The 26,971-nt window shown below is 46.4% G+C and overlaps 3 protein-coding genes and 1 long non-coding RNA gene across 6 annotated transcripts in view; 3 read left to right on the forward strand and 1 right to left on the reverse strand.

Annotated features, from left to right (window-relative positions):
* Positions 1-541: 541 nt before the first annotated feature.
* LOC101975766 (glutathione S-transferase Mu 2) lies at positions 542-4,909 on the forward strand. 2 transcript variants are annotated; one of them, XM_078026958.1, is made up of 8 exons: positions 542-695; positions 1,012-1,087; positions 1,515-1,579; positions 1,854-1,935; positions 2,035-2,135; positions 3,066-3,161; positions 3,240-3,350; positions 4,443-4,909. In XM_078026958.1, exons 1-8 carry the CDS (start codon positions 660-662, stop codon positions 4,530-4,532), a joined length of 657 nt encoding a protein of 218 aa, XP_077883084.1. In that variant the 5' UTR covers positions 542-659; the 3' UTR covers positions 4,533-4,909. The 2 variants fall into 2 exon arrangements, with proteins under 2 accessions (XP_077883084.1, XP_077883085.1); XM_078026959.1 differs by having other exon boundaries at positions 612-635.
* A 4,070-nt stretch (positions 4,910-8,979) lies between these two features.
* On the forward strand, positions 8,980-14,919 carry LOC101960145 (glutathione S-transferase Mu 2). Its single transcript, XM_005338100.5, has 9 exons — positions 8,980-9,136; positions 9,420-9,495; positions 9,607-9,705; positions 9,920-9,984; positions 10,272-10,353; positions 10,453-10,553; positions 11,484-11,579; positions 11,658-11,768; positions 13,716-14,919. Exons 1-9 carry the CDS (start codon positions 9,101-9,103, stop codon positions 13,803-13,805), a joined length of 756 nt encoding a protein of 251 aa, XP_005338157.2. The 5' UTR covers positions 8,980-9,100; the 3' UTR covers positions 13,806-14,919.
* An 8,345-nt stretch (positions 14,920-23,264) lies between these two features.
* Positions 23,265-26,257, reverse strand: Gstm3 (glutathione S-transferase mu 3). Its single transcript, XM_005338107.4, has 8 exons — positions 26,098-26,257; positions 25,678-25,753; positions 25,263-25,327; positions 24,535-24,616; positions 24,349-24,449; positions 23,937-24,032; positions 23,735-23,845; positions 23,265-23,449 (listed from the first exon to the last, which is right to left on the reverse strand). The coding sequence occupies exons 1-8, from the start codon at positions 26,143-26,145 to the stop codon at positions 23,351-23,353; spliced, it is 678 nt and encodes a 225-aa protein (XP_005338164.1). The 5' UTR covers positions 26,146-26,257; the 3' UTR covers positions 23,265-23,350.
* Positions 26,258-26,288: 31 nt separating this feature from the next.
* The window catches only part of LOC120890537 (uncharacterized), a 39,569-nt gene continuing 38,886 nt past the window's right edge, over positions 26,289-26,971 (forward strand). For both annotated transcript variants that reach the window (XR_013428008.1, XR_013428009.1), the window contains exon 1: positions 26,289-26,350. This is a non-coding gene — a long non-coding RNA (uncharacterized LOC120890537). The remainder of the gene's footprint in view (positions 26,351-26,971) is intronic.

The raw sequence follows: 26,971 nt of genomic DNA on the forward strand, positions 1-26,971 counted from the left end.
AAACCCAAAGCGAGAAACAGGTAAGGTACTAGAACGGTAACCACCAGGGGCCTCCTGCCTTTAGGGTAATTCACTTTGAGGCCAGAGGTTGCTTCTTGAGTCTGGATGTTCTTGGGATCTGAGCTGGGAGGTTTGGTCCTGTTTGAATGGGAGATCTCTAACAGAGACTGCACTCTGCTAACCCCAGAGACATGATCTCTGAATAGACACCTTGGTCGAGACGTGTAGACCACTTGATTTTTAGGAATTACTGTGGACGAAGAGGAGCATTAATCTCTCAGGTTGAATGATTCCATTTTGACGTGGCCTGGCAGGCTGAGTCTTCAGAGCCAGAAGGGGTTTCGCCCAGGAGCCAAGACTGAGTAATGTGAGGAGGGGAAGGAGGAACAAGGACCTTGCTCTGTCACCCAGGGACCTGTCTTGAAGTGCACAGCCACTCCTGCACACCCAGCGGAGTGGGGCGGGAAGCCGCTGACGGAGACTCCTCCCTCCCAGGGTCCAGGCTCGCCTTAGGGCTGGAGGGAATCCGGGGCGGGGCTGGGCGGGGCTGGGCGGGCCACAGACCCAACCCAAACCAGGCTCCACCCCTCTGTGCCGCCGCCTCAGACTGGAAGTTGGAGGCCAGCCTGGCAGAGGTTTGTCAGTCAGCTTAGCCCACCATGCCTATGACACTAGGATACTGGGACATCCGCGGGGTGAGCTAGGGGACGGCATGGCAGGTGGGATGGGGACGTGGCACTGGGACCTGAGGAGTGGCTGGGGGCTTGGTTCTAGAAGATGGGTCCTCTTCAGTCCTTACTGGAGCTCTCTGATTGTTCAAGAGAGTTTTGCCCCTCTCTCTCTCTCTCTCTCTCTCTCTCTCTCTCTCTCTCTCTCTCTCTGTGTGTGTGTGTGTGTGTGTGTGTGTGTATAGGATAAGTGTAGAGGGTGAGTGGTGTTCCCTTGGAGGAATTGAAGTCGCACAGTTAGGGTACCTCCATCTCTGACCTCTGCCATGGCCCTCTCTCCCAGCTGGCTCATGCCATCCGCCTGCTCCTGGAATACACAGACTCAAGCTATGAGGAGAAGAGATACACCATGGGAGATGGTAATGTCACCCTCCTGTTCAAACACCAGCCTGCCTCTTGTTGGTTGTTGCCTAGCACTCATGCCCAGACCATCTGTTGCTCGGGTCTGCAGGCCTGCTGCACCTAAAGCCTGGCCCTCCCAGAAACCTCTTTGACAGTATATTTTGGCCTTTCAATGCAAGATCTGAGAGGGGATTGCTGTGGCCTTCTGTATGTGTAATGAGAATGGGTTCCCCTTAGCCCCTGCCTAAACCCTTTTTAAGCCTCATATAGGGTCCACAGCCCTTATAAACATTCTTTACTCCTGTAACCTTGGAATATGAGGCTGAAAGACTCAGATTCCAGATCCACTCTTTCAGGGTTCTTACCTCTGATTCTTTGGGAGGGTGCTGGGGAACAAGGGCTGGACTCAGTGGGGTTTGTTTCACATCATCTTCTCCTCCACAGCTCCAGACTATGACAGAAGCCAGTGGCTGGATGAGAAATTCAAGCTGAGCCTGGACTTTCCCAATGTAGGTGTGGAGGATGGGGTGGTTGGGGAAGTGATTGAATCCCTACCTCATGTCGTTGCCCTGCTTAGTTGTGAGGATCAGTGCTTCTGCTCAGCTAACCTCAATTCTGGGTATCTACACTGTCTTTCTATGGCAGCTGTGTCCCAGCTCATTCATTTATTCTATGGTATGCTGACATAGTGATTACCATGGGCCAGACACAACAAGTGCCAGGTCTCAGGTGGGGGACTGGGAAATGGTCGTTCCACCTGACCTTCCCTGGTTGTCCATTCAGCTGCCCTACTTGATTGACGGGCCTCACAGGATCACCCAGAGCAACGCCATCCTGCGCTACATTGCCCGCAAGCACAACCTGTGTGAGTGGGGCTGGCTGTAGGGTGTGGGGGAGGGTGGCCATGTCCCTGGCTTGGTTGGGGTTGGAGGCTGAGGGTGTACCTCTGTTGTGTGGACTGCAGGTGGGGAGACAGAAGAGGAGAAGACTCGTGTGGACATTTTGGAGAATCAGGCTATGGACACTCGCATACAGCTTGCCATGATCTGCTACAGCCCTGACTTTGTGAGTCACCCATTGCATAGATCATTGCATTGGAATAGGAGTTAATCTCTTTGGTTCACATCTACACTGGTCCACAAGACTGATTCTCTAAGGAATTATTTGTCTTAACAAATTGACCCCCAGAATTCCCAAATATTATCAAATAAACACTGTGAGTCAATTGCCACCAAACTTAGGGTATTATAGATTGGAAGTTCAGTTCCTCAACGTAGAGTTGGTATTTAGGATCCTTTTAATCTCTGACCTTTAATCCCTGCTATAGGTTTTCTCTCCTAGCTGTTCATACTATCTGCCTGCTACTAGAACACTATGAAAACCATGAGAAAAAAAATCACAAGGTGGGGGATTGTAATGCATCCTTGTCTTTGGGCATCTGCCATATGTTTCCCCCATGCTGTGTCCTCTAGACCAGCATGAATCAAGACCTTGTCTTAATACACAGCTCAGGGTCAGCCAGGGCTGACCCTTTTCCTTCCTTCTGTCCCTTTTCCTCCTTCAAATACTTCCCAACCTTATGCCCTACTCAAATATTCATTTTATACCTTTTTACCCCACTAGGTAGAACTTTGTTTTTTTCTTCTGAGATCTTTTAGTACTTTGCTTCTTTGAATCTATTCAACATCTGACTCCAGAGCCTGCCAGGTACTCCCATTCTCCTGGGTCTGATGCATGGGAAGTGGTGTGAAGATGAGTGGTGCAGTTTCAGGGCCTGCAAGTTCCTGTCTGACTTGTATCACTCTGAGAGATGGGGATGCTACCAAGTAGGAGTCTAAGAAATAGTGATGCAGGGAATGGGTGTTGGCTCAGGCCCAGGCTGTGGGAAGTTGCCGCTCGGCCTTGGCAGCTGGGGCCATGGACACCACTGGCAAAACTAGCCTCTCTGTCAGGGAGCCCTTTTCTGAGGGTGGTGACAGCTGATTTCTGTTTCAGGAGAAAAAGAAGCCTGAGTACTTGGAGACCCTGCCTGAGAAGATGAAGCTCTACTCACAGTTCCTGGGGAAGCACCCATGGTTTGCAGGGGACAAGGTAAAAGAAAGAAATCTTTAGGTATCACTCTTTCCAGGATACAGAATTTTGTGTCCATTCATTCTTGTCTTTCTGCAGATCACCTTTGTGGATTTCCTCGTTTATGATGTCCTTGACCAGCACCGTCTGTTTGAACCCAAGTGCCTTGATGCATTCCCAAACCTGAAGGACTTCATGTCCCGCTTTGAGGTGATGCCCCTGCTCCTCCTCATTCTTGAATGTCTTTTTTCCTTCTCCCTTTCTGATGCTTTCCTAGTCCTGAAGGTGAAGGAAGAGTAACCAGCATTTATTGAGCACTGTCTTTATATGCCAGGACCTGCACTCACATCTTCTATTTATGGCATCAAAGTTATCTTTACAATATTCCTACAAGGCTGAGTCAGAGTGAGTAGCTTCTGGGATTGTGCAAGGACTGACAGGACTGTTGGGGTGGGGTAGGGTGGTCTGGGTAGAGGACATGAGAGGGCCGAAACCTGAGGACTGCTAGCTTTTTCCTGTGGAGGTAGCCCAGGATATTAAATCCATTCACATTTTGTGGGCACTGAATCCTAAAAAGATAGTGCACAGCACACCCAAGTGTCATTCAACACAGTCTCCTCTAGCAGGGACAAAGATGAGGTAGGTAGGCACATGGTGAATCGGGCTCAGTCAGGTACCAGGTTTCAGAGTTTGGGGTTTTTGCTCTGGTTGAATGATGAAAGCTGATCAGCACTTCTCTTGGTGGTTCACCTCTCCTTGTTTACCTATACCCAGGATTTGCTGAGTCACTGGGCCACTTTTCTGTCTATTAAACTGTATAGGCATGTTGCCAACCCCTTTGTTCTACTAGATTTTGGGCAAATAGAGGCAAGAAGGAGCCTGGCTATGCAAGATTTGTGCAGACAAAGAGTGTCAGGGCCTCTTGTGAAAAGGGGAAAAGAGATTGTATCAGAGAGGCCACAGAATTAGAGAGACAGGGCCAGGCTCCATCCAGCCCTTTCCCATGTACCAGCTCTGTGAGCATGAGGAAGTCCCTTAACTTCTCTGCACCTTGGATTCCTTCCAGATAAATTCTGCACAACTAATCTTGTGGGATCATTGAGTGTAATTGAGTATAACTTCCAATGAAATAAAACCCTCAACATTGCATTCAGTGTCCCCTAAGTCCCAGGAAATTGGTTTCCTTCCAGAGCTCAAACGTGAGCCAACTGTTCTGTGCTCAGCCCTTGAACCCTCCTGGCAAGACTGCTCCTGGAATGGGGCAGTAGCCCTGAGCTCCCGCTTTCTCTCTCCCATTCACAGGGCCTGAAGAAGATCTCTGACTACATGAAGTCCAGCCGCTTCCTCCCCAGGCCTATTTTTGCAAAGATGGCCCATTGGAATAAAAAATAGTAAACTGTCATGACAAGATTAAATGGGGATCCAAGGTTGCCCCTGCTGTTCCGGGTCCTCGGGCACAACTAACTCTCAGCATCCTGGCATCTGTCTTCTCATTCCCTTCTTCTTTCCACAACCTTCTCCTCTGCAAGGCCTCATTGCCTTCCTTTTCTCCTAATCAACCCCTTGTCTAGTAAATCCACTGTACGTTACAGCTCCCCTTCCTTATCCCTATCCTAAATCCAACCAGACAGTCCTCAGCTCTGCTTTTAGGAGCATGACTGAGTCCCCTGCACTGCCCCAACTCCAGTACTACCTGGTGAGCTGGCTCTGGTCCCCAGCATGGCAGCTGCCCAGCCCTGTCTGACCCCAATAAAGCCTGGACCACACTTGCTCTGTGTCTGTGTCATTGCCTCTTACCCTCGGGGCTCACTGTGTGGCTGTGGTCTGTTGTCCACAGCAGGAACTGGGTGCATGGGGGTGTGGGTTGGGTGCTCTGTGTGGTCAGACAGGGTATGAGGTCACTTAAGGTTGTCACTGTCCCCTGTTCGTGTCCCTGTGGTCCTTACCATGGGATTCCTATAGAAGGGTGCTCCTTCCATGCCAGGGTTCCTCATCCATGTGGGAGAGTGTAAGGGTCCATAGGCCATGTGCAGCTGGGTGTCATGGTTCAGAGAGGTGCTGGGCTGATGGGAAGGGGCTAAGGAGCCCACAGGTGACCACATTCTGACCCTTCTCCTAGAAGTGTTCCTGGTCTGGACAGCCCTCCTCTGTGTTCCCAGGACATTCTCCATGAACACACCCCACTGTGTTGTAGTGGGTGTTGTGGCTGTTGTCACCCCACTCAGTCACAAGCTCATTGAAGAGAGGGCGCAGGGCTTGTCGGACTTTTTATCTCTGATATGTCTGGCAGTGTCTTGTATATAGTCAATGGTCAGGAAATTTGGGAACTTCAAAATTCTTTACAGCAATTCCTGAGTAACAAGTGTATTTTGGCTTATGATTTTTCTTTATTATGCATTATTAGTTCATTCAAACTTAATTTCTTTTAAAAATGTTGATATATTTGTATTTATCCAATTGGTTGTCTCCTCAATTTTGAAATAATTTGTACTAATTTTTAAGTCTTTTTTTCTTAGTCCTGAGGTTTGTTAACTTGAAATTTTCTTTGGGGTTTTTGTTGTTGGACTAATGCTCTATAATTTAGCTAAAGGGGCTGGGGATATAGCTCAACTGGTGGAGTGCTTGCCTCGCTTGCACAAGGCCCTGGGTTCAATCTCCAGCACCCCCCAAAATAAGTAAGTAAATAAATAAATTTAGCTAATGTTTAGGAAGAATTGATTACTGGTTTCCTAAGCATATTAATAAAAGTTCAATAATTTTCTTCTTTGTTTTATCTCGTTTTACACAATTTTTGAAAAAAAAAAATTGAACTGTGTTGTTATTGGTCAAAATAAAATCCCTAGTATGTTTAACCTAATTGTTCTTTTTCTTCTTCTTCTTTTTTTTTTTTTTTTGTGGTGACGGGGATCAAACCCATGGCCTGACCCATACTGAGCTGTACCTTAGCCCTTAACCATTTCTTAATATGGTCAGGACGTAGGATGCTCTTTTTCTCATTCCATCTGGTGGAAATCTAGGAAATAGTGATATTCATCTGATTTTTTCAGAGATAAGAAAATATACTGTATTTTCTGAATTTACCAAAACAATATTTAAGAGAATTTGAAAAAATTTCCACGAAGTAGAACTTATTGAATTAATTTGTTGGTATTATTTCTATGGTGATATCTTTAAAATTCTGAGGCCATTATAGGTAGGATTTCTGTGATTTTTACCTTGAGAGTGTCAGTATATCACTCGCAGACCTAGAAGGAGTCATGGAATCTTGTCCAGAGATCACTCTATGGGCCCTTACTCAAATTTCATCCCATATAATTTGATTATCCCATAGTGTTCCTCTAATGTGGTCCACACAGTACTGTTGGGACAGAGCACATAGATATCCAGGAGACCAGGCAATATCGGGGTGAATTTCTTTGAGGTCACATACATCTAACTGTCCCTAATCCCACTGCTCCCTAGTCCCTCTCAGAGACCATGTCACCCATTTGGGTGGTCCTTCTGGACCCTGGAATCCCCCTTGGCGAACCTGTTCATCTCCTTCTTCCCCTCCTTCTGCAGAGCTGTTCTCTTCCTCTGGAGGGGGCCCCCGTGCTCTGGCTCCACCCTCCCAGATGCTCAGAGTCCTTGTCCTAGGCAACATGGCCTCCTTTTCCTGCACTTGACTTCTCTCCCTCTCCGCTATGCTCAGTGTAGAAAAACACAAAGATATGTCTCCTATTTCCAAAAGCTCTTCCCTGTAGTTCCCACCTGTCTTCAGTCCTTAAGAGCCAAACTGCAGGCAATTTGAAGGATGATCTCAGTCATGGGAGTGTCTCTGTGTTGGCACATCCACAAGTGTATTTTCAAAAAGGAGGGAACAACGGGATGCACACCAATGTAAAATATCCATCCTCTGTCTTTCAAAATTTTTCATCTCATTAATTTTGGTTTTAAAAATCACTTCCTCAATTGGATCTAGAAATTTTATGTGTCTGTGCTAAGGATTTATCAAACTGATTATGACAAACCTTGATGTATAATGAGAACTTAATAATTCAGAGGCCCATGTATGTGGGTGTGCTGCTCTTACCTCACTTTAGGCAAAACGACATAGGGGTTTACTCTGGGGCCTGAGGCTGCAGCCAGAGCTTAGACACAGATGATTTGAGTTGGGAGAATTGAACCTGACTGAAGGCATCATTTGTAACAGGGACTGCACTCCAAGTGACATGGTCTCAGTCAGCTCCTCCATTTTACAGAGACATGCAGGGTGTGTCATTTCTTTGAATTAATCGGGATAAGATGACCTTTATCTGTGCTCCTTCATGCCCACTTCACACCTTGTTCCTGTCGGGAAAACCTTTACTGATATGCTGGGTTTACACCCTGCAGTCTCAACAAAGTCTTAGCTAATTTCCAAACTTTGCTTCCTACAGAGCAACGATCTTGCCCTTTAACATAGAAACCCATTTCATTTTTAGTTCCACTCACCTGTTTTCAAATTTTTGTTACGTCTTATCAAATCCTTTTTCATAGTTCAAAATCAATCAGAGCAATTTGTCCTACCTCTCTTCCTTTTGAAACAGTCTCCCTACACCTTTCCCCTGGGGACCTTTCTCCTGACCTCCAGACCCACATGAGAAAGTCCAGCACAGCAAGGCAGCTGTCCTCAAGAAGGCCGGGTGGCCTTGGGGTCAGTGTTGACAGGTACTGGTGCTACAGTTCTGAGGCACTCCTGCTGGACAGCCACGTGGCCGTGGGACCCTGTGTCTGCCACTCCAGGCAGAGCCATGCTGCGGCGGGAGGCTGCCGACAGCAGATGGCACCTGAGAGCCAGGTCTCTGAGGCTCTTCGAGAACATGCTGCTGATGCCTCTCTGCTTTTCCAGAGGACTGAATTTTACAAAACATATTTTCTTTACCTGTAGCATACTTGGATAGGACCTTGTCCTGGTGAGGGTTGCACCCCAGGTCCTAGATCCCAGAGTGACATCAAAGACCATCTGAGACTCCTTCTCATACCAAGAACACGCATGGGTCAGGAGCCAGGGCCAGGGCTGGAATACAGGGACCTGGAAAGCTGAGGTCTGGCCCTGGCCTACCTGTGTCCTGTGCAGAGTCCTCCAGGGTCCCTCTGAGCCCCTTCCTGTTTCTCCATGGTAGCAGGAGAGGTGTCTGCTCTTTGGAGAATAGAATCTTCACCCAAGCTCATACCCCAGTTGTGGCCACTTCTGCTGCTCAGTGTGAGAGATTCTCAGCAATTGGGCAGTACCTCAGTGTCCCCCTCTGTGTCTGGTTCTTGAATTTACTTACACAAACAGGGTCAAAATAGTAATTGGCTAATTTGTATACTCCTTAGCCTGGTGACTGAAGGGCCACATCCCCCAAATTCCCTATGGAAAAACAGGGAGACCACATATTTCTGGGGGGCTTTCCTATTTCATTGACACTGTTCCTTTATTCATGAGGCTGCTATCACTTATAAAGCATTGAGGAACTTTGAGATTGTTCAGTGATGGATGCTGAATGAAACTCCCAGTTTGGGAGCACCTGGCCCTGACTGCTTGAACCTCCCTAAGCACGCACGAACTCGGCTGAGCAATGCAAGGTTGGAAAGAACAGTGTTGCTCTTTCACTGTCTGGCCTGTCTTCAAGAGCACTGCAGCTGCCTGTGGACTCAGCAAGTGAGTCGGGTGGGGAGAGGGGAACAGGGAGCTTTTGGCCGGACTAAGGAGAAGGCTAGCAGAGCCTGGCTTTTGGCTTCTGGGCACCCAGCCCAGGTTCTGGGACCATCCCTGCACTGGATCTTACTCCTCCCTCCCCTGGGCTCTGGCTGGCACTCAGGACTTCGGGTTGGTGGGAATGGGGGGCGGGGTGGGGAGGGCCTAAAACCAGACCAGAACTAGGCTCCACCTTCTGCACCCCAGGCTCTCTCAGAAGTTGAAAGCCAACCTAGCAGAGAGGCCTGTGCACAGCACCATGCCTATGACACTGGGATACTGGGACATCCGCGGGGTGAGCTAAGGGTCTGTCTAGCCAGTGAGAGGGGGACGGGGCAGGCACTTTGCTGAGCAGTAGGGAGTCTCCTTCTAGGAGACAGATCCCTGTCAGCACCTGCTGGAGCTCTCTGCCTGTCTGTGTCAGAAGGCCTTTGCCACCCTTTATGTGTGTGTGTGTGTGTATGTGTGTGTGTGTGTGTGTGTAGTGGGTAAAGGTGGGTGGGGTTTGTTTGGAAGAGAGGAAATCATACAGGCAGGGTCCCTCCATCTTTGACCTCTGCCATGGCCATCTCTCCCAGCTGGCTCACCCCATCCGCCTGCTCCTGGAATACACAGACTCAAGCTATGAGGAGAAGAGATACACCATGGGGGACGGTAATGGCACCCTCCTCTTCAGACCCCACCTGGCTTCTGCTGATTGGTGCCTAGCAATCTATGCCAGGCCACTGTTTTTCACCTTAACAGCCCTCCCTTCTCTGGATGCAGGGGCTGCCCATTCTTCAAACTTCTGTGAGGGTGCATTTTGGTCTTCCAAGACAAGACTCTGGGAGTGGAGTGCTGGCTCCTCTTTTCTTTGTGATTTCGGTAGGTTCCCCTTAGCCCTTGCCTGAACATTTTGTAAGCCTCAGTCATGTTGGGTTCACGGCCCTTAGAAACTTTTTTTACCTTTTAACCTTGGAAGGTGAGTGACTTAGATTCCAGATCCACTTCTTAGGGGTCTTGCCCCTGCCTCCTTGTGAGGGTCCTGGGAAGGAGGGTTGGACTCAGTGGGGTTTGTTTCACATCATCTTCTCCACAGCTCCAGACTATGACAGAAGCCAGTGGCTGAGTGAGAAATTCAAGCTGAGCCTGGACTTTCCCAATGTAGGTGTGGAGGATGGGGTGGTTGGGGAAGTGATTGAATCCCTACCTCATCTTGTTGCCCTGCTTAGTTGTGACGATCAGTGCTTCTGCTCAGCTACTTTCAATTCTGGGTATCTACACTTTCTATGGCAGCTGTGTCTCAGCTCATTCGTTCATTCTATGGTATGCTGACATAGTGATTACCATGGGCCAGACACAACAAGTGCCAGGTCTCACAGGACCTAACTCAGGGAAGAGAGACTGTGGGACCAGGTGTTCCACCTGACCTTCCCCGGTTGTCCATCCAGCTGCCCTACTTAATCGATGGAGTTCACAAGATCACCCAAAGCAATGCCATCCTGCGCTACATTGCCCGCAAGCATAACCTGTGTGAGTGGGGCTGGCTATAGGGTGTGGGGGATGGTGGCCATGTCCCTGGCATGGCTGGGGTGGGAGGCTGAGGGTGCACCTCTGTTGCATGGACTACAGGTGGGGAGACAGAAGAGGAGAAGACTCGTGTGGACATTTTGGAGAACCAGGCTATGGACACTCGCATGCAGCTTGCCATGGTCTGCTACAGCCCTGACTTTGTGAGTCACCCATTGCATGGATCATTGCATTGGAATAGGAGTTAATCTCTTTGGTTCACATCTACACTGGTCCACAAGACTGATTCTCTAAGGAATTATTTGTCTTAACAAATTGACCCCCAGAATTCCCAAATATTATCAAATAAACACTGTGAGTCAATTGCCACCAAACTTAGGGTATTGTAGGTTGGAAATTCAGTTCCTCAACGTAGAGTTGGTATTTAGGATCCTTTTAATCTCTGACCTTTAATCCCAGCTATAGGTTTTCTCTCCTAGCTGTTCATACTATCTGCCTGCTACTAGAACACTATGAAAACCATGAGAAAAAGAATCACAAGGTGGGGGATTGTAATGCATCCTTGTCTTTGGGCATCTGCCATATGTTTCCCCCATGCTGTATCCTCTAGACCAGCATGAATCAGGGCCTTGTCTTAATACACAGCTCAGGGTCAGCCAGGGCTGACCCTTTTCCTTCCTTCTGTCCCTTTTCCTCCTTCAAATACTTCCCAACCTTATGCCCTACTCAAATGCTCATTTTATACCTTTTTACCCCACTAGGTAGAACTTTGTTTTTTTCTTCTGAGATCTTTTAGTACTTTGCTTCTTTGAATCTATTCAACATCTGACTCCAGAGCCTGCCAGGTACTCCCATTCTCCTGGGTGTGATGCATGAGAAGTGGTGTGAAGATGAGTGGTGCAGTTTCAGGGCCTGCAAGTTCCTGTCTGACTTGTATCACTCTGAGAGATGGGGATGCTACCAAGTAGGAGTCTAAGAAATAGTGATGCAGGGAATGGGTATTGGCTCAGGCCCAGGCTGCGGGAAGTTGCCGCTCGGCCTTGGCAGCTGGGGCCATGGACACCACTGGCAAAACTAGCCTCTCTGTCAGGGAGCCCTTTTCTGAGGGTGGTGACAGCTGATTTCTGTTTCAGGAGAAAAAGAAGCCTGAGTACTTGAAGACCCTGCCTGAGAAGATGAAGCTCTACTCACAGTTCCTGGGGAAGCACCCATGGTTTGCAGGGGACAAGGTAAAAGAAAGAAATCTTTAGGTATCACTCTTTCCAGGATACAGAATTTTGTGTCCATTCATTCTTGTCTTTCTGCAGATCACCTTTGTGGATTTCATGGCTTATGATGTCCTTGACCAGCACCGTCTGTTTGAACCCAAGTGCCTTGATGCATTCCCAAACCTGAAGGACTTCATGTCCCGCTTTGAGGTGATGCCCCTGCTCCTCCTCATTCTTGAATGTCTTTTTTCCCTCTCCCTTTCTGATGCTTTCCTAGTCCTGAAGGTGAAGGAAGAGTAACCAGCATTTATTGAGCACTGTCTTTATATGCCAGGACCTGCACTCACATCTATTTATGGCGTCAAAGTTATCTTTACAATATTCCTACGAGGCTGATGGAATTATGAGTCCCACTGGGTAGACATGGAAACTGAGACTGTAGAGGATAAGTCATTTGCTCAGGGTCACAGTGCCACTGAAGGCCCTGGTGGGTGGCTGTTCCTGCCTTCTGTCAGAAGGAGCAGCCTGGGTTTCACAGGCCAGGATGCTGTGCAGGGGGAGAGTGAGGCAGGGTGTGTACAGCTGGAGGTGGGAGGCTGAGGTGAGGCTGGGGGACTGGCAGAGCAAGGCGCAGACAGTGTTGAGAGCTGCTCTGCAATAGGCTTGGCTCCATCAGGGTACCACCTGGGTAAGCACAGGGACCCCAGGGTGGTGGCTGGTGCTTATGAGTACACATGTGGGGACCCTTAGGGGATTTTTGTCTGCATTGTTCTATGGTGGAAGATGTTCTTTCCCTTCCTCTCTCCCTACCTGTTATTTTCTAATACCCCAGCTTTTCATCAGGGTAGTAGAGTCTTATACTTATTCATTTGGTTTCACGGATAGTCTCCTCCATATGAGGTTTGCTCTCAGCACAGTGGTGCATGTAGAGATGTCCACATCCTGGAACTGAGTGTAGCAGGGAACAGCAGGCACCAGACTAGGGTACCCATGGTGCCATCTGGCTGCTGAGGAGCACAGCTTGCACTTCATCTTACAGTCAGTTATAGGTCACCCAGGTCCACTTGTCACCAACAAAACTACTTTAGTAGAGCTTTGGGAGTTTGAGATGTTAGTACAAGAGGTTTTTCAACCTGAGATCTGTGTTCCCTTCCCACTTCCACTGAGCTCAGAAAGTGATCTGCTTCTCAGCTTGTTTTTATCAGTGCTGGTTCTGGTCCCAGGCTAAGTGGCCTTGAGGATTGTGCAAGAGCTGGCAGGACCATGGGGTGAGGGAGGGAGTGTTGCAGCCAGAGGCCAGAATGGCCTGGATTGTTGGGAACAGGCAGCCTGCTCTTTGAGTCCTTTAGGAATTATCTAGGAACTCAACTCTTGGTAAGAAGGCACACAATACATCTGAAATGTCATTTCTTATGGTTCCCTATATCAGGGCTGCAGGTGAGGTTGGTTGGTGCACAGGGAGATTGAACTTCAGTACCACAGGGAGAAATTTGGACTTTTTGATGACCAAGTTTTAATTAGATCCCTGCCCAGCCTTTTCTTGTGGGCCTCCCTCTGTTTTTATACTGGCATCCGGGATTTGCTGAGTCACTGCATGATATCTCTTTGATCTCTGCAGAGCTGCTCTGGTATGTTCTCCTCACCTTTGTGTTGCTAGATCCTTCCGGTGTGCAAACTCAGGCAACAAGGAGTGGAAGAAAAAGGAGACTATTTCTGCAGATAGAGTGATGGGGCCTCTGTGGGTAGGGGAGGAGGGGATGCAACAAACAGAATACAAGATTAGAGATATGGAGCCAGGCCTTATCCAGCTTGTCCCACTTACTAGCTGTGTAAGCATGAGGAAATCGCCTAATCATTCTGCACCTCAGGTACCCTCCTAATAGACAGTGATGGTAGGACCAACCTTTCAGGGCTGTTGTGTGTATTTTTTGAACCTACATTGTACTCTAAAGGTTCATCTACCCCAAATGGTAGTCCTTATTAAAGTAGTGCACTTGTTAAAGGAAATCAATGAGTGACTTTAGCTGAGCTGTGGACCTAAACTGACTGCTGTCTGTGCTCAGCATGTAAGCCCACTTAAAAGGCTGCTCCTGGAGTGGGCTGCTCTAACTCCAGATGGGCAGCAGCCCTGAGCTCCTGCCTCTCTCCCATTCACAGGGCCTGAAGAAGATCTCTGCCTACATGAAGTCCAGCCGCTTCCTCCCAACACCTGTGTATTCCAAGATGGCTGCATGGGGCAACAAATAGGACTCTGCCTGCCAGGACCAGGGGAGGGGATCCATCCTGGACCTGGAGCACAGCTAGGGCACTGCCTCAAGGCACCAGTTGTCTCCTTCTTTTCACTCCCTTCTCCTCTGCAAGACCTCATTGGCTCCCTTTCTTCTACCCAAGCCCTTCTCCAATCAGACCTCTGCAAGCTTTAGTTCTCTATCCTTTTTCAGCAAAGTCCCCTCCTCCTCTTTCACCTCTCTTCCCTGAATCCAGATAGTCCTCTCAGTGTCACAGGAAAGCAGGGAGCTGAAACTCTAAACCCCAGTTCTTGTATTTGGACAAAAGAAAATTTAAAGTCAGACACCAAAAGCCATGCAAGAGAACTGTATTATAAGTGACAATAGAGTGGAAAAGAGATGAAAATGAAGTAAAAGCAAAGTAAGGCACCAGCTGAGAACCCGAAGGGGGTGGCATCTCTGAGCACAGGATGACCAAGGACACAATGTCGTCTCCAAATTTATTACTATTTGCTATTTACCAAGAGAAATGGGGACCAACTTTTACACTCTTTGCCAATCAGGTGTTCAATTCCTTCACGATGAGTGGTAGAGTTTTTGAACTGTCATGGTAGTCATCCTATTTAGGGGGTCTTCATCTGCAAGTCATCTACAAGTTCCATGTTAATGTGGGCATTAGAGTCAGTAGCTGGTCAGAAGTTACCTCAGTGCACCTGCACTACTAAAGCAATCTTCCTTCCCAGACAAATAGAGACACCTTTAGCCAAACTTCCCAGCTTCCCACCAACCTCATTGGAGTTAGTCCCATTGATTCTATTTTTTTAAACATATTTTCCCATTAGTTCCTTTGCTTCTGTTTATTTTCTACAAATGAACTACCACCCTTTCCTTTCTCAGCCACTTTGAAGGTAGTTCAAAAAGAACCTAAAATAACAATACTTTTGACCTTACTATTCATTTCATTGCTCATTACTGTCTACTACCTAACTCTCAGCTCCGCTTGGAGAAGCATAACTGAGTCCATGCTCCCCTGCACTGCCCCAAACTCCAGTACTACCTGGTGAGCTGGCTCTGGTCCCCAGCATGGCAGCTGCCCAGCCCTGTCTGACCCTAATAAAGCCTGGACCACACTTGCTCTGTGTCTGTGTCATTGCCTCTAACTCTTGGGGCTCACTGTGTAGCTGTGGTCAGAGCCTCTTTGTTCTGTTGTCCACAGCAGGAACTGGATTCATGGGGGGTGTTGGGGATGGGTACTCTGTGTGGTCAGACAGGGTATGAGGTCATTTAAGGTTGTTGCTGTCCCCTCTCCATGTCCCTATGGTCCTCACCATGGGATTCCTATAGAAGGGTGCTCCTTCCATGCCAGGGTTCCTCATCCATGTGGCAGGGAGTAAGGCTCCATAGGCCATGTGCAGCTGGGTGTCATGGTTCAGAGAGGTGCTGGGCTAATGGGAAGGGGCTAAGGAGCCCACAGGTGACCATCTTCTGACCCTTCTCCTGGAAGCGTTCCTGGTCTGGACAGCCCTCCTCTGTGTTCCCAGGACGTTCTCCATGAACACACTCCACTGTGTTGTAGTGGGTATTGTGGCTGTTGTCACCCCACTCAGTCACAAGCTCATTGAGGAGAGGGTGCAGGGGCTTGTTGGACTTTTTAATCTCTGATATGTCTGGCAGTGTCTGGTAGATGGTCAATGCTCAGGAAATTTGGAAATTGGAAGGGATTATCTCTGAGGAAGCCTTGGCCTGCCTGCGTAGCCAGTACTGGGATTTACAGCTCTGGGAACAGCTATTTTAGCCCATGAAGGTGTAGAATAAGATGCAGAAGAGTTTATATATGCAGGTACTGGAGTTTGAGCCAGTAGCTCTCTTTTACCTCAGCACTGAAGACGTTCTAGCTGTCCTTGGAACAATGTAACCTGAGATATAAAGGCCTAGGTCCCCAGACCAACTGAAGCAATGTATGTAGTCAGAATTATTGTATTTTATATCAGGTCACTCTCAAAGAAGCAGGACTCACTGGAGAAGCACTTGATAAGCAGGTTCCCAAAATAGAAGCTAGAGAGAAGGAGTTGGGCCTTGGTAAGAAAGAACCAAGAATTACCTCATAATAGGGAGCAGATGTAAGAAGAGAGTCCTGTTGACGTTGGTTCAGATGGTCGCTGTCTGCAGTTGCCTCTTGCATAAGAAACAAGGGAGCAATGGGCAAAATGTCAATAGTCACTGTGAATCAAATGATCAGTTGAAAAGTTAAAACTGATAAGATGAAAGGGAAGCTAAAAGTTTGTGAAACTGGTAAGATAAAAATTAGTTAAGGGCTGGGGATGTGGCTCAAGCGGTAGTGTGCTCGCCTGGAATGCGCAGGGCGCTGGGTTCGATCCTCAGCACCACATTAAAAAAAAATATTGTGTCCACTGAAAACTAAAATAAAAAATAAAAATATTAAAAAATTCTCTCTAAAAAAAATTAGTTAAGCCAAAAGTTTATTGAATTTTGAAGATGGATCAGATGAAAATAAAAAGGGAACCAGGGCATGTAATCCCAATGACTCAGGAGGCTGAGGCAGGAGGACCACAAGCTCAAGGCCAGCCGCAGCAACTTGATGAATCCCTGTCTCTAAATAAAAAATAAAAAGGGGGCTGGGGATATGGCTTAAGCCGTAACGTGCTCGCCTGGCATGCACGGGGTGCTGCATTTGATCCTCAGCACCACATAAAAATAAAATAAAATGTTGTGTTCACCGAAAACTAAAAAGTAAATATTAAAAAATTCTCTCTCTCAAAAAAAAAAAAATAAAATAAAAAATAAAAAGGGCTGGGGATGTAACTCAGTGGTAGAGCACCCATGGATTTAATCCTCAGTACTGCAAAAAAGATAAATAACAAAATAAAAGTTGGAGGAGGGTTGAAGGTTGCCTCCTTCAACCCTCCTCCAACTGTGGGCAGCAGAGGGTGAGCAAGATTCCACTCACTGGGGAGTAGGGTAGAAAAGCTGCAAAGGGCTTTGCCTGTGCAATCCTGTTGTGATGAGACCTAGCAGCAGACTGTCGAGAGCCGCCATGAAAAGGAGCTGAGCATGACCCTTAGCCTTGAGCAATGGATGTGTGGAGAAGGCTTTCCTGTTCCAGAAGCAGATGGACCCCCACCTCCGCTCTGCAGGGGAATGAGACCAATGGGACTGGGCTTCACCCCCGAAACCCAATCCCTTGCCTCATTTGGGTGGAACTTTCTCAAGTGCCTTCCACTCAATAATTAGGGCTTCTGGTGTTCTCTCTCTCCCCGCCCCCCCCCCACCTTGCTTCCCTTGTGGGAGCTGAGGATAAGGAGCCATCGCTGAACCCCAAGAAAAAGATATTTTCTCTGTCTCTGTGTGATTATTATGTGCCACCCCAATTCATCTGGAGTGACCCTGTCTGATTTCATCACGGGTTGTGATGGCAGACAAAACCCAAAGGTCCCTATACTCAGGACAGAGACCACAGATAAAGCCTCTGATCTTTCCCAGTAGGTAGAGATCTATGGTTGGTGGGACAGACTCATGTTTTGGCCTTGATCACTGACAGTCTTGGAATGGGCCTGGAGAAATTCTTCCTTGAGACTAGTAACTCTCTGATGCTGTGAGATTCTGGTGTGACCCAGCTTAGTGTCAACTTCAGAGGCCAAGGGACTACCTTCATCAACACTGTCTCAGTCTCAGGCCACAGTATGAAATAAGACTCCAGTTGCTGGAGTAAGATAAATGGTAAGCACAGGACTTTGCCTGGAACCCAGTGCTGGTGAAATCTAACACTGGGCAAATCCTAAAAGCCACCACCCACAGGCAAGTGCCCGTGGATGGGCCTCTGAACCAGCCTGTGTCAGGCAGAGTTGGACTTCTATCCTGATCAGCATTGCAGGTGGCTGGCTGTGGTGATCCTGAGCCATGAGTCCACCGCAGCATAGGCAGCCCATGGTATTGTAGGCCTTGGTCCTTCCCCTGTGTTGAGCAGTGGGCTTAGGTTGTGACATAGCATTCTGTCATTGGTGGCCACAGGTGTTACATACAAGCATAAGGCTAGGCCCTCCATGATGATTCTGCCAGAACTAGGCAGAATTTTGTAGTGCTGGACCACAGGCCAGAAGTTGAGAATGAGTCATGTTGGCAGAGCCTGACCCAGGGAAGGGTTGAGGGGATGAATTACTCTTTGTTAGATACTCCCCTGCTTCATGCTGAATACACCACCTGTGTATTTGGGACAAATCTGAGCTCCAAACACCCTCTAGTGGTAAACAGCAACAAAACTCCAGCCGTAGACTCAGCAAACTTAGACTCAGGCCACCATCCAGTGCTGAAATAGTGGAAGTGACTATGGGCACAGAGAAAATAAGCAGTCTGCTTAGGGTTTCTGGAAAGACAGGCTCAAAGCCAGATTACAAAAGACTAAAATAAATACCTAAGCCTTTAATGTCCAGATGATGCCACACACCAAGATGTATCAAAAACTTTCAGGGAAACATGACCTTACCTAACAGTTAAAGTAAGACACTAGAAACCAACTGTATTAGTAATCAGAATAGGTGAACTAGCTGGGCATGGTGGCGCACGCCTGTAATCCCAACAACTCTGGAGGTTGTGGCAGGAGGATCATGAGTTCAAAATCAGCCTCAGCAAAAGTGAGGCACTATGCAACTCAGTGAGACCCTGTCTCTAAATAAAATACAAAACAGGGCTGGGGTCATAGCTCAGCATATGGTTTCCATTTTTTATGTCACCACGTAGTCCCAAATAGCTGCTATACTTCCATCCATTATATCTGCATTACAAACAGCAGGAAGGAGAAAGAAGATTGGGGATTGTTCCCTCTCTTTTAAGGAAATTTCCTGGAAATGACATATGACACTTCTGCTATCATTGTAGAACTTAATCATATCAGAAATGACATCTTTTGCCTGGGAAGATGGAGATTCTATGACAAAAGAAAATGGGGAGAATGGATATTGAGAGTCAACTAGCAGTGTCCTACCTTGGGGCAGGGGCCTTCTAATATGAGAATTTTTTAATTAAGAAGGATGCATAAAAGTTGTATAAAAGTTTGAATAATTGTAAACAAACAGAAATAATCCCAAATGTTGATATTTTGAAAATGACAGACCAAAGCATAATGTTGATGACTTGTAATACACCCTTTATAAAATAGTAAGGGAATAGGAAGTGGAAGCACTAAATAGAAAAATTTAGTCCCTGCCCTCTGGTGATTTACAGTTTAGTGGCAGAAACAGAAAAGTCAGCGAGCCATCCAATGCAGTAGACAAATTGTGCTCATATTTGCAAATGAGCTGTTTTGCATTTCTTTACAATGCTTGCAGAATGGCCTTCTTTGATTAGAAGATTCCAAAGAGATGTTGCTTATAAACCTTTTTTTACTAAATATTGATATGAGCAAATGAAAGTCACTCCTTGGATTGGCTCTTGTCTCCATCTCTCTGGTGACCTCCCTCTCAGGTTCAGTGTTATCTACTTTATTAGTCTACATTTCCTTACTCATGTGGCATGTATGATAAGTGAAATCTCTATTGATGACAGACAAATGGAAACTGGCAGCCATTATCACATTGTAATTCAAGGCTTAGAATCAGAGAGCAACAGGAGCCTATCCTGGTGCATTTTAGAGAAACTCTGCCTGTTAATGCTAATTCACACTCCTTACAATCAGATCTGTCTTTTGGCAACCAAGTCTACATCGTGGGGTAGTCTCCAAATCCCTTACTGAAGCAAGTCCTACATGTGAGAATTAACGGCCACCCTACATTTTCTACATTCCTGCAGTTCCCTTCTCATTTGAAATATGATGAGATTTATAATGTCATGTGCAACTAATTAAAACAAATAAAAAAATATTAAAAAAGCAACTGGAATTCAATGTTTTAAGTGCTGACACAGGAAAACAATTATAGGGGAGCAAAGATTTAAAATAAGTGCATTTAAGTTAGCCTGGGAGAGGAGAATGAATGTCAATCAGAATAAGCAAAACTCAGTAGCTTAGTATGTGTGTATTCCTTAATTTTCATGCCCCACTGTGGTTATAGGGATCCCTATTCTTCCTAGTCAATTAGACACCAAGATTGATGATGTCTTCAACTTGACACAAGATGCTAGGATAGTAGCCTCACATAATAAGAGGCAGACATGACAACTTTTACATTGGTTCCTCATTAGTTTTTGCTTGGAAAAAGAGCATAATTTCTATTCATGTATAATTGGCCAAAGCAAGTCACAAGGCTACACTGAAGTTCAAGAGGATCTGAAGCTTTCCCACAGGAAAAGCAATCAGGAATCATTGGTGACTATCACTAACCACTTTCATAGTGGTTTGATTCTCAAACGTAATTTCTAGGCTTGGGTTAGAAGATGAGTAGGCAAGACCAGGGGTGGAGCATGGAGGGCAGGATTTAAGGGATAGAAAGTACAAAAGTGTGAAAATACAAAAGAGAACATGATGCTTCAGGATGATTTAGTTTTACAAACTTATGTAACATTGATCTTTCCTAAATGTTCTAGAAATATTGACTTAGTGCTCACAACTTATAGGGGAGGACTCACTTATCAGAGAAGATACTGTACACAGGAGGCCACTGATGAGTTGTGGCATAGCCAGCAGTCCTGGCTCCTCAATCCATACTATGTCACTCTCTGAACCCAGCACTCCAGGGCCAGGGGAGAGGACACATGCCAAAAGATATAGCTGTAAAGGAAGCAGAGGTCAGATTATGAAGGTAAATTGGGGGAAACAGTTATTTTACTGAGGCCTCAGATGTTATGTATGGTATTTAAGCAGGGGAATGAGAAAATCTTCACATTAGAAAAAGCACTGGTTAACTTTCAATCCCTCCCCTCCCCCTCACTATCTATCTGAACTCCCTAAGTCCCTCTTCGTCAGTTCATTTGAGACACCTGTCCTGCAGCTGAAGGGTAAGGAATGTATATTTCTATATACAGACCAGGTGTTCTCATAAACCCCTCTAAAGATGACTTTAAAGCAGATTCGTGTATGTATCAGCATCCCCACTCTGCTCATTGAGGCAGTGAAATAACTTCTGCAATTAATTTTTTTTAAATCACATTAGTTATTTCCTTCTGGCTTGAAATGCTTTAACCCAGTTGCTTAACCTTTGACAATGAATATAATCAAGTTTCCCTAATACTTTTGGGGAACTGCTCCACCAAATTTAATGCACCCATCACAAGGTGTTTTTCTTAATGAGGCTTTTATAAATCAGTACACTAATTTCTCAATGTTTTCACCTGTGTGCCTGTGGGATGATAGGCTTTTCCCCATCTTGAAAACTGTTCCTTGCTCGAATGCATCCAGTGTGATTGCATTCTTTTCTTGGTCTGTGTTACAAATAGAGTTAAGGGGCTGACTGGGGATTGGGAAACAACCTCTCTTGTGGAAAGGATCTGTGCCTTTCAGTGACCTTCCCAGCTTTCTGGGTCAATAAGCTTGTTACGGGTAAATGTTAAGTGGATAATCACTAACCTAACACCTAGAAAAAAATTAGAAGATGTACTTTGTCTATTATCTGCAATGCACGTGAAATACATTTTAACCACAGACCTGTGCTTTTTAAACTTTTCACTTGAGACTGCTCAACTCTTACCATGCTGCTCTTTCCAGAATTCTTTACACAGAGGATTGCAGGACTGACTTCTTGTTTCCTTGTCTCTTACCCTGTGGTGAAGATTGTAAGATGGTTCCCATAACTTGCCTCCTGGTACTCATGTCTGTGCAATCCCCTCCCCTTGATTGTGGACAGGACCTGTGACTTGCCTCTGATAGAAAAGGATAAAGCAATGTAATGTCATTGATGTAATGTCAAAGAATCCTGTGTCCTTCTTTCCAGACTTCTTTACTGGCTTTGATGAAATAAGTGGCCATGGGGAGCAGCCCCTTTTGCAAGGAAGGGAAGTTGGTCTCTAGCTGGCAGCCAGCAAGAAACTAAGGTTCTCTGTCCAGCAGTCAACAAAGAACTGAATTCTATCAGCAATCACATAAACTTGGAAGGAGGTCCTCCTCCAACTGATCCTTGAGCTAATGTCATATTCCTGACTGACATTTTGAGTGTAGCTTTGGGATGAAAACAGCTAAGCACCCAATAAAGCTGAGCCAGATTCCTGACCCATAGAAACTATGAGATGAAAAATGTCAGCTGCTAAATTTGTGGTAATATCATTATACAACAAATAAAATACCCCCTTTTCACTTTTGGTTGTCATCTATTTAGTTCCCAAGGCATGCTCAATTCTTTTCATTTAAGTCCAAAAGATTTCCCTACAGCACACCATTCCCTCATATACTACAAATTTATATCAGTTATTAGACTGAAGAGAAACTTCTTGTCTTTACACCTTTTATAGCAATATGTTCCCCATTCCTAAAAAGTTGGGCCTGGACAAACTATTGCTGGCAGGGGTGGCAGTTGAACATGTCTGTGTTACCCATCTTGAGGCCACCTCCTTACATCGTTGGGTCTTATAGTCATCAAGCCCCTTTCCCCCCCACTACAGAGAGATCCTTGGCTTCTGGTCCACAGGGGATAGCAATCTGGCCCACAGGTAACTCCTAAGGCTGTAAGAGTTTCTGACTTTGTAAGGACTTCTGACTTTGCTACGTAATGGAATAGTTGATGACAATTCAATTTCCACAGGAATCAGTTACCCTAGGTTTTGTTTCCTTAAAACTAGTTTTGAGGAGCTGGGGATGTGGCTTAAGTGGTAGCGCGCTAGCCTGGCGTGTGTGCAGCCCTGGTTCCGTCCTCAGAACCACAAACAAAGATGTTGTGTCCACCGAAAACTAAAAAATAAAAATATATTTAAAAAAAGGGAAAAAAAAGCCTAGTTTTGATTATGTAAGTAGGTCATGAATGTATTCTCCTAGTTAAAAAAAAAAAAAAAAAAAGGAAAACTTGGCTGCATCTTAGAATTCCCCTTTAGGTTCTACCCTGAAGACTGGGCCTTCCATCCCTTTGTCTGAAGTAAGCCTTGTTATCAGTTTCATTGTTTCCCTCCAGTGCTCAATCACTTACATTGTGTATATATGGAAACACCTCACACGTTCTCACTTTCAAAAATGATAAAAGATGTCATGCTGTATATATTAATTTGCAAACTAATTTTGAAATTCAACAATGTGTCTTGAAAATCCTTCCATGTGAGTTCACACACTTCAGTATCATTCTTTAACTGCCACATGGTATTTTACAGGATTAATGGGTATTTATATGATGTCCTTGTAATAGACCCATTTAAAATAACTTCTCCAACTGTGCAGTACATTTCTAATACTTGCTCTCAAGTTTTGATGATTAATTTCTAGGCCTTGAACTCAGTTGGGGAGTAAGGGAATATTAATGTTGCAGTGACTAAATTTATATCTTGGTTGTTGCTCACAGATCCTTACTCTCCTTTGGCCTTTATACCCAAGAGAAATTCAGCTGGACACCGGTAACCCAAGAGCTATTTATTGGAAAGAGCAGAGAAGAGTGTTGGCTCCTAGGTATAGGATGGAACAAATCAAGCTGTTTCTCTTGCTCAGCATATACACTTGTTGCCCCACTTGGCCATCTTGTTATTGATGGGCATCTTGAAGAAGCGGTCAGACTGCAAGTAGGCAGCTATTTTCTCCAAGGCCTGAAGGGAAAGCACACCAAACTTTATAAGGACCCTTACCTAGCCCAACAGACCCAAACCAAAACAACAAAATCCACATGCTGCCTGCCTCCAATTTTTCTCCATTTCTTGTAGACTATGACTTTGGGGTGTAGAAACCCTGCCCAAGACTTGAAAGCACAGAGGTATACAGCCATCAACCTCTTCAGGTAAAAGATGGTATTGGACAAGCATCTACTGTAGTGGGACCCTGAGGGCCTAAGGAGCCTGTGAATGTTTCTGTAAGAAAGTTATAGACAGCATTACCTCAAAGCGGCACATGAAAGCCTTCAGATTTGGGAACTCATCCAGGCACTTAGGCTCGAACATACGGTTCTGGTCTAAGACATCATAGGTGAGAAAATCCACAAAGGTAAGCTAGAAGGAGAAAATAAGATGGTTAGGTGTGGGGAGTTCACGAACACCTGCAGAAACAGAAAGCTATCCTTTCCTTTCCTCTACTTCCTACCTTTTCCCCTGCAAACCATGAGTATTTCCCCAGGAACAAGGAGAATAGTTTCAGTTGTCCAGGTAGCTGTTCCAAGTACTGAGGCTTCATTTTTTCCTGGAAGAGAGGGAAAGACAGTGAGAATAGCCACCACCAGCATCTATATAGATATATTAGAGCACAGGCTAAGAAAGGACACTTTGTAGCCCCTTCTCCAGGGATTTCCTTCTCACTGTCTTCACTTCAAGATGGCAGAATGGAAAGAAAAGGTTTGGAAAAGTGGAGGAACCCATATCAGAATCATGACAAAAACATGCACCCCCCCGCCGACCCCCCCCCAAAAAAGTTCTATTTCCTATTCTTACAGATTGGGTTGGTGGGAACAACAGCAGAAAGGAAATTTGCTCAGCTGATGCCTGCTGAGAAAACTCACATGATCAGAGTTGTAGCAGAGGCGAACCAGTTGCATGCGGAAATCCATTATTTGGTTCTCCATGATGTCTACTCGAATCTTTTCTTCTTCGGTATCACCACCTGTAGGCCAAATAACCACCACCCTTGAAATCATATACCCCACTGTAAGCAAACAGATTTCTCTCACCAGCCCTACCCAACTCACACATGTTGTGCTTGCGAGCGATGTAGCGCAAGATGGCATTACTCTGGGTGATCTTGTTGTTCCCATCCATGAGATAGGGAAGCTGAAAGGAAAAGGAGAAGCCAAATGGACAATCTCTTTCTTCCGGGGAAGAGGAGACTGACAAGGTGGTAAACAAGAGAGAGAAGATGCTGTGTGAAGAGAAATTAAAAAATTAGGTAGAAGGTAGTAATGGGTTCCACCTGATTCTAGCAAGGGTTCTTAAGTCTATGTATATTGGGTGCATATGTGCATGCCATGAAACCTTTTTCAGAATAAGGTTTTAAAATGCAAATTGCATGTATTTAGGTAATTATAAAACATTTTACAGCAAAATTGTGCTAAAGTAATATGTGCTTATTAATGTAATAGCAAAGGGATGTAATAACCACCGTAATTTTAGTGAATATAACATTTGAGATACCTAAAATACATTTATTAGAGCATGAAAATACCTGATTTTTACTAATGATAAGGTCAGAGATGTAGCTAATAACTCACATTGCTTATTACCCTTTTTCACAATGGAGGAATACTTTTGTTAGTAGAAATAAAATTAATTTTTTTTCTCTAGTTCAAGGATCCTTTTATCTCTTCTATCCGTGTTAAGAACCCCTATTCTAGACCCTCTCAGATCAGAATAGGAAACAGTAAAATGGATATACTTGAAGGCCTTCCCTTCTGCCCACTCCTCTTCCTAGGACACCTACATTAGGAAAGTCCAGGTCTAACTTGAACTTCACATCCAGCCATTGGCTTCGATCATAGTCAGGAGCTGTGAGAAAGAGAAATGGGACTCAACATCTTTAACAGCCCACCTGATGAGAGAGTGAAAAGATCTAGAAATGACTTAGTTCTAATACTTCTAATACCCAGCTCCCCAAACTTCAGTCTCTGTGAACCATTCGATTAAGTATTAAGAAGGGTTGGGGCCATGGAGGTAAGGAGAATCCCCAGGTCGATGTAAAGTACGCACTTCTCACACAGCAATGCAAGGAGTTCCCTGGTGATAGGGGCAGATGTCCCACCAGAGTGGAGTGATGCCACTCTGGGCACAGGAAGACAAGGACAGTGGAGGCAGCTTGGCTTAGGGGAATGGTGTATGAGTTCCAAAGTGAAAATTACCTTCCCCGCAAATGTACCGTTTCTCCTCATAGGATGTATCCGTGAACTCCAGAAGCAGGCGGATCGCATGCGCCAGCTGCAGGAGACAGCCCCGGATCAGCGCTCGCGCGGGTCCGACCCGCGCCCAACCACCGCCCGCCAACGTCCCCCGGCACAAGGTTGCCAAAGACCCTGTAACCGGCTGGGGGCGGTTGTTAAGCGACCCCCACAGACTGGCGGCCGTTGGGCCCTTCCCGCCGGGCCTAGTGATCCCATAGGCCGGGCGGGGGTCGTCAGCGTCTGAGGCTGGGCAGCTCAGATGATGGTAGTCGCGGCGAAAGGGCTCCCACCTACAGCTTCTTCTCACAGAGCCGCTGCCCCAGAGCCCTGGCCACCTTCCCGTCTCTGACGGAGCTGCTGGGCAACTGCGAAAGCACTCACCCCGCGAATATCCCAATAACCCAGAACCATAGACGACGTGGACGACATAGTGAAGCAACGTGCGGGCTTTCGAAGACTGGCGGTAAACCGCGAGCGGCGAGATTTTATATTCCACGTATCTGGGCGGGGCCAACGTGAGCCGCCCGACTCCGCCCCCGCCCTCGTTCCCGCCCTCCGCGTGGCCACAATATCATGCGCATGCGCGACTTCAGCGGGCAGTAGGCCCTCGCGCGGTCTCGCAGGGGACTCTCAGGTGTGCAAAACCTTCGCTTAATGCAGTTGTGCTTCCCCACGGGCGGGTGCCGCACTTCAGTAGTTAATATTGCCAAGGCGGGAAGTGCAACCAGGCAGTAGTTACCCAGGGAGAGTCAGATTCATGGGTGCCGTAGAGGACTAGAACAGTTCGTGATAATCGGACCGGATTCTGACCACCCAGCTGAGTCGCCATCTTTGGCTCCACTGTTAAGCAGCGGGGAAGGACTGGGGAATGAGTGCTTGATGTTAAACCCATTAATTACTTAAATCCATGAAACTGCCAAGTAGGAAGTGATTCAGGGCATAAGACATCACCTAAGATAGTTTGGAGGGAGAGATCTCTTCAGGCCAGGACAGAGGGTGGTTCTAGGAAGGCTTCACAGAGGAGGTGGGCATTTGAGCAAGGTTATTAAGGAAGGATAGGCCGTGGGCATTGCCACAAAGGGCACTCCAGGCAGCAGTAGGTCAGAATAAATACGGGAAGGTGGGAAATACATGTGTGTTAGAAGAAACAGCAAGTACTGTCGAGGTAGGCTGGTTTATGAGGTGTTGAGGAGGCACAGAGAGAGGGAGGATGGGAAAAGCATGTGGGGGTTAGGTTGTAAAGGGCCGTGACTAT

The sequence above is a fragment of the Ictidomys tridecemlineatus genome, chromosome 11 (genome assembly GCF_052094955.1).
Source record: "Ictidomys tridecemlineatus isolate mIctTri1 chromosome 11, mIctTri1.hap1, whole genome shotgun sequence".
Lineage (NCBI taxonomy): Eukaryota > Metazoa > Chordata > Mammalia > Rodentia > Sciuridae > Ictidomys > Ictidomys tridecemlineatus.